Source organism: Coregonus lavaretus (genome assembly GCF_964263955.1).
Source record: "Coregonus lavaretus genome assembly, chromosome: 4".
Taxonomy (NCBI): Eukaryota; Metazoa; Chordata; class Actinopteri; order Salmoniformes; family Salmonidae; genus Coregonus; species Coregonus lavaretus.
In genome coordinates, this window is record NC_139991.1 from 18,266,938 (window position 1) to 18,273,881 (window position 6,944).

Here is a 6,944-nt window from a genome sequence, read left to right on the forward strand (position 1 = left end):
AGCTGAATTATTTTTACTTTTTGTCCTATGAGAATAATCAAGTAGTATTGTTGAATGGATTCTTATGCTTGGAAATGAATTGAGTGAACCACACAACCATCTATGTCTGGAAATTAATATAAAACGTGTGTAATGAAATAAATATCACACATATTCTCATAACACATCTTACTGAAGGATACTTTTTTAAGACCTATGTCTAGACATGCATTGGTGAACCATGCCCTGTGAGAGACAGAATGGTGATTTACTGTAAACCAGTGAACAAACAAGCCATACAATTACTCTAGTGTTTATCTGTCAAATGGGCATAAAAATATTGGAACTTCCTGGATATTAGTCTGCCCATTTCTAGTAGGTAGTAAATCTAAATTGGCAGTGATAACATGACCTTGAAGCCCTGGCATTCCCAGGAGTAGTGTACAGAACCATTTATAAAGAATACATTTCCTTCAATGTAGTTAGAGCTCCTTTGCAATAACATTGGACTTGTGTGTTCGTTTGTTGACCCAAAACATAATGAAAACAAAGACTGTGTTTACGGTAATGATGGTTATTTAATGTAAACTGATTGTGAAATCATTTTATTATAAGGGATTTGTTTTTTGGGGGGAAGTATTACATTTGACAGATGTTGGAATCTGTCTCTTGTCAAACAAAGTGTAATATTTTAAAGTATTTGACCATTCTATTTGACCCAGGTTTGGCTAACCATAATTATGTTTGAAATAATAATTTGCTCTCCCCTATCTTGGGAGGCTACCGTAGCCTGCACCTTACCGGATGTTTTGACTGCTGAGTGGTTATCTACCTATCTTCCAAGGAACCATCACAATCTCTCACATGTAACATTTTTTATAATCTCAGTATCACGTGATCCATATTATCTCAAACGAATGAGTTGATGATTAAGCTTAAATAGATAATACATTTCTACTTTGCGGCATCTGTGTATGAAAGCAGAAGAGATCCTGCTCCTCACTTCACCTGCAGTTTTGCCTACATCAGGTAAGTGCTAAACTGCTCTTTCTAGAAGGACGATGCTAGTACTCAGTGCCCACACTATACATTTAATGGAAAGTATGCATTGACTGACTTTTTACAATGTTATTTTTTTTTCAACAGTGGAGGTATTGGACGTGTACGTTTATTTTGACATTTGATTATTTCTGAGTAATATTGGATAGTTGAACTCTTGAATGTCTTCAGAGAAAATGTGTTTAAAATATGCATGTTTTCTTTCCTCTCTTAGATTAAGAAGGAAAACACTTTGACCAGAGCACCTTCATCATGACTCTTGTCTTCATGCTGAGCCTTACCTCAGCACTGCTATGTGCAATAAACTGTCATCCACTCGTGGGAAGACATCTCACAAAGTCGTATTATCATAAGAATAGCATTTCAATATGAATATTATGACTGCTTCCATTGTCATACCAAATAAATTGCATGAGTGTTACAGTTGAAGTCGGAAGTTTACATACACTTAGGTTGGAGTCATTAAAACTTGTTTTTCAACCACTCCACACATTTCTTGTTAACAAACTATAGTTTTGGCAAGTCGGTTAGGACACCTACTTTGTGCATGACACAAGTAATTTTTCCAACAATTGTTTAAAGACAGATTATTTCACTTATAATTGACTGTATCACAATTCCAGTGGGTCAGAAGTTTACATACACGAAGTTGACTGTGCCTTTTTTACAGCTTGGAAAATTCCAGAAAATGTCATGGCTTTCGAAGCTTCTGATAGGCTAATTGACATCATTTGAGTCAATTGGAGGTGTACCTGTGGATGTATTTCAAGGTCTACCTTCAAACTCAGTGCCTCTTTGCTTGGCATCATGAGCAAATCAAAAGAAATCAGCCAAGACCTCAGATAAACAATTGTAGACCTCGACAAGTCTGGTTCATCCTTGGGAGCAATTTCCAAACACCTGAAGGTACCACGTTCATCTGTACAAACAATAGTACGCAAGTATAAACACCATGGGACCACGCAGCCATCATACCGCTCAGGAAGGAGACATGTTCTATCTCCTAGAGATTAACGTACTTTGGTGCGAAAAGTGCAAATCAATCCCAGAACAACAGTAAAGGACCTTGTGAAGATGCTGGAGGAAACTGGTACAAAAGTATCTATATCCACAGTAAAAATGAGTCCTATATCGACATAACCTGAAAGGCCGCTCAGCGAGGAAGAAGCCACTGCTCCAAAACCGCCATAAAAAAGCCAGACTATGGTTTGCAACTGCAAATGGGGACAAAGATCGTACTTTTTGGAGAAATGTCCTCTGGTCTGATTAAACAAAAATTGAACTGTTTGGCCATAATGACCATCGTTATGTTTGGAGGAAAACGGGGATAGCTTGCAAGCTGAAGAACACCATCCCAACCGTGAAGCACGGGGGTGGCAGCATCATGCTGTGGGGGTGCTTTGCTGCAGGAGGTACTGGTGCACTTCACAAAATAGATGGCATCACGAGGAAGGAAAATGATGTGGATATATTGAAGCAACATCTCAAGACATCAGTCAGGAAGTTAAAGCTTGGTCGCAAATGGGTCTTCCAAATGGACAATGACCCCAAGCATACTTCCAAAGTTGTGGCAAAATGGCTTAAGGACAACAAAGTCAAGGTATTGAAGTGGCCATCACAAAGCCCTGACCTCAATCCTACAGAAAATGTGTGGGCAGAACTGAAAAAGCGTGTGCGAGCAAAGAGGCCTACAAACCTGACTCAGTTACACCAGCTCTGTCAGGAGGAATGGGCCAAAATTCACCCAACTTATTGTGGGAAGCTTGTGGAAGGCTACCCGACACGTTTGACCGAAGTTAAACAATTTAAAGGCAATGCTACCAAATACTAATTGAGTGTATGTAGACTTCTGACCCACTGGGAATGTGATGAAAGAAATTAAAAGCTGAAATAAATCATTCTCTCTACTAATATTCTGACATTTCACATTCTTAAAATAAAGTGGAGATCCTATCTGACCTAAGACAGGGAACTTTTACTATGATTAAATGTCAGGAATTGTGAAAAACTGAGTTTAAATGTATTTGGCTAAGGTGTACGTAAACATCCGACTTCAACTGTATATTATTGATTGTAATGATGTATTATCTTGTTTTTGCAGGCTTTGAATGAGGTGACAACTGGAAATGAGGACATGGACACAACAGGTAGGCCACAAATCCTATTTCCTTGTTATGAGAAGACAAGCCAAGATAACATCTGAAACATTAATTCAACCTGCTACATGATGCAGTTATTGTAAGATTAGTGTAGATTGCCTTTAATGTTTTGTACAGGTACATTTGACAGTGATATTGACGTCTCCGACTTAATTGAGGCAGCCAACGAAAACTTAGGTAAGATCTTAATTTAAGAATGTGTATAAAATCTATTGAATGTTGTGTACGCTATGCTGCCAATGCACAGAAATATGTTTTAATTCTATTTCTATGGTCCAATAATGACACCATTAAGATGAAACCATGGCAATGAACTCTGGATTGATGTATTTACCATTATTTCCTACCGTAGGCATTGACAGACATGATCCACTCATCCTATTTGGAGATATTGCTATGGAAACTGGGATTCGGAATGCTTCTCCATGCACAGCTAGAGATTGCAAGTGGCCCAAAAGCAGGAATGGGGTTGTGACTGTGCCTGTGTATATCTCCTCTTCATACAGTAAGTGTATTTTTGAATTCATTTCGTATAGTGGCCATTCACACCTAACTTTCATTATGATCGCCTTACTGGTGTCTAATTTAAAGGGTCCTAAATTCAGTGTGGTGAAAATGATCTTATTCTTTCTTTACAGCTTTAGAGGAGCAAGATATCATCATAAAAGGACTGATCTCCTTCCACCTGTCTACCTGCATCCAATTTGTGTGGTGGAAGCAGCATCAAGATTATTTGTATTTCCACCCTGGAAATGGATATGTTACAAGTAGACATTCAAATGAAAAGGGAATTAATATAATGCAATTGAGTCTCCAGTCTTTGTCTTTCCTAACACAAGACTGATAATCTAGAAGATAAGACTGTCTGTGTGCTTGGCTCCTGTCTCTAAGGTGCTGGTCATATTTGGGACGTCGAGGTGGTCAGCAGGTGATCTCCTTACAGCAACGTGGCTGTGTCCATCATGGTACGGTCCAGCATGAAGTCCTGCATGCTCTGGGCTTCCACCATGAGCAGAACCGCAGTGACAGGGACAATAATGTCACCATCGTCACAGAGAACATCAGCGAAGGTAAGAGGCCTCCACTTTCACTTTGTTTTTTAGAGGTTGCTGATGTGTTTGTATTGTCAGACTGAAAATACTAATGTCTTATCACTGTGAAAAATCTCTATCTCTAAATCTCTTATTTTAGGCAAGGAACACAACTTCAGAATGGTGGAAACGAATAACTTGATGACTCCATATGACTACACCTCTGTGATGCACTATGGAAGGTCAGTTTCTATGACTATTTGTATTTATTCAAGCTAAAATAAACCTTCAATCTCCCACCTACTGGTATGCCACAGTTGTGCATGTACTGTGCAATGATATGTCTTTCAGGTATGCATTCTCAAAAGATTATGGTAAGCTGCCAACCATCATTCCAAAGCCAGACTCTAATGTTCAGATCGGAGGGGCCCGACAGATGAGTCGCCTGGACATCGTGAGGGTCAACAGGTTGTACTACTGCGGTGAGTATAAAAGTTTTCTTTCAATCATGCATTTCATAACATGAGAATGAATGTTTGTTTTTGTTAACACTGCTGATGATGGTGTGTGTCTTTATGTTTTTTTGTATTTTCACCCCAATAGGAGGACACTTGAATAAATGAATTTAGAAGACTATAGCAGAGATTTCAACCAACAACTATTCGAAACAAAATCAAATACCAGCTAATCAATTAGCTTCTAGATGAGGTCAAATTCACTTCGCACAATACTCATCTCAGTCATTGCTTTATATTGTGTTGCGAATGCTTCACCACCCAGTTTGGCGCAAATATTCTCTCACCCAAATGTATTTATTTATTTTTGTCATGTTGACACTGTTATTGTAGATATTATTTTGGGTGATTGTAAGACATCCAGTACTCATTGTTTTATTACATTGGTTGTATGGTTAATGTCAATGTTACATTTACATTACATTTACGTCATTTAGCAGACGCTCTTATCCAGAGCGTGATTTCATATCCCATCTTTCCCCCATTTATTAGCATTCAGAATCTTTACAATTACTGTACTGTGTCTAGCTGCATTCATATTTGCTCAATAAAAGCTCACTGTATATACGCCAAGTGACAGTGTATTCCTTCCACTAGGTGGCATCCGAATCTCATATGTACAGTACGTACATTATTTCTTTAATGTCTTAAAACCAACTGTTTCCATTGCCGTATAGAATTCCTTACCATTTGGACAGATTCGCGGCTTCCCCTAAACCTCCAATCAAACTAGTGACTTTTCTACTAAAAGATAAGCACAATGAGTAAGGTAATATAGTGTATGCATACCACACTCATACACAAAATGGGAGTCAGACATGAAAAAGCCAAACATACAAAAAAACTATAAAATCTGTGCATCCAGAAATATACAAAAAAATGTCTGCCTCATCTTCCAAGAGTTGAAACCGTTCCCTAGAGCACCAGCCAACTCCAGGTAAATCACACTGTTGAGATCTGTCAGTGACTCACTGGTGCCATCACCAATCTGATAATTGGCTTTGTCAAAGCTTTCTCACATTCGGTGATGGGTTAGGTGGAGGCAGCAAATAAAAAGGGGAAACTTGTCAAGTACTCTACCCATACAGAAATATTTAAACCTAGAAGAACAAGGTCAGTAAAAATAAAACATTGCAACAGATACAATTGGCCATTTTGTATGTGCAGCATCTACAAGTTGTATGGACTTGTATACTATCTTATGTTCCTCCACTGTTGATTATTTTTAGAGAAAGGTATGTGCTCATACAGTAGACTGGACACAAAATGTGACGATGTTGTAAAATGATGGCAAATTAAATGTGGTTATTTTACAGCTGTAAGCCATGGCAGGATGCTTTGATGTGTGTGCTGAGTTTCGTAAGCCCGGAGGAGTTAGCCCACAGTCCCAATTTACTTTCAGCCTCAACACCTCCTGCTCGGCTCCGACTGTGAGCTGGAGAGGAGGGGTGTCTGGCACAGGGATTGAAAAGTGGTTCAAAGCACAGCAGAATGCTCGTCCATTGAACTGATAAGATAACTTTTATCTTCCCTCCCTTGCTCCATCTCTCTCTCTCTCCTTCATCCTCCTGCTGCTCTTATTTTACTTGAGTTAAATGACTCAACACACTAGCAAAGAAATGTTATATGAGCCTTTCTCACTCCAGGCTCAGAATTTTTTTTTCATGCTTTGAATACATTTTAGGTACAGTCATGTACAAATATCAACAAAAATGCCTCTGCAGAGCTGGAGATTATATTTTAGAGGCACATTTTTGCTTCTCAACTCTTGCAAACATTCTGTAGCCTGAGTAGTGTCAGTGTTTACTATTAATACACACACCAATGGCTCCAAGGGTCTAATGAACTGGCCTGTATTTCTCCTCTAATTATTAAACCAGTTGAATTTATATTATTTATGATGACAGACTGCAGCTCCCAACATTAGGCTTATAAAGGAAGAACATATAGGAATGCGTGGGGATGGAGTATTTTGAAACCCCTATAGGACTCATGATAAATTATTAATGCGCTTACTTCCCATGTGATCAATGGCAGCTTAAGTTTACCTATGCCAGTCATAAATATGCAATTAAATCCACTATCTAACCAGGAGGACTTAGGTTGTGTGATGGTTACAGATGGGCAATGGAGGAGAAAGACACTGAACCAAATAGTGCTTTCAAATGGCATAAAAATAAAATGACGAATGAAAGTGATTA

General features: G+C 38.6%; 1 protein-coding gene across 1 annotated transcript; it reads left to right on the top strand.

Moving 5' to 3' along the window:
• Window positions 1-3,172: 3,172 nt before the first annotated feature.
• Window positions 3,173-5,311, top strand: LOC311128584 (hatching enzyme 1.2-like; the record flags this gene model as incomplete). The annotated part of the gene is made up of 6 exons (XM_084160772.1): window positions 3,173-3,185; window positions 3,315-3,374; window positions 4,058-4,267; window positions 4,389-4,470; window positions 4,580-4,710; window positions 4,832-5,311. The coding sequence occupies 6 exons, from the start codon at window positions 3,173-3,175 to the stop codon at window positions 4,849-4,851; spliced, it is 516 nt and encodes a 171-aa protein (XP_084016898.1). The 3' UTR covers window positions 4,852-5,311.
• Window positions 5,312-6,944: the final 1,633 nt, after the last annotated feature.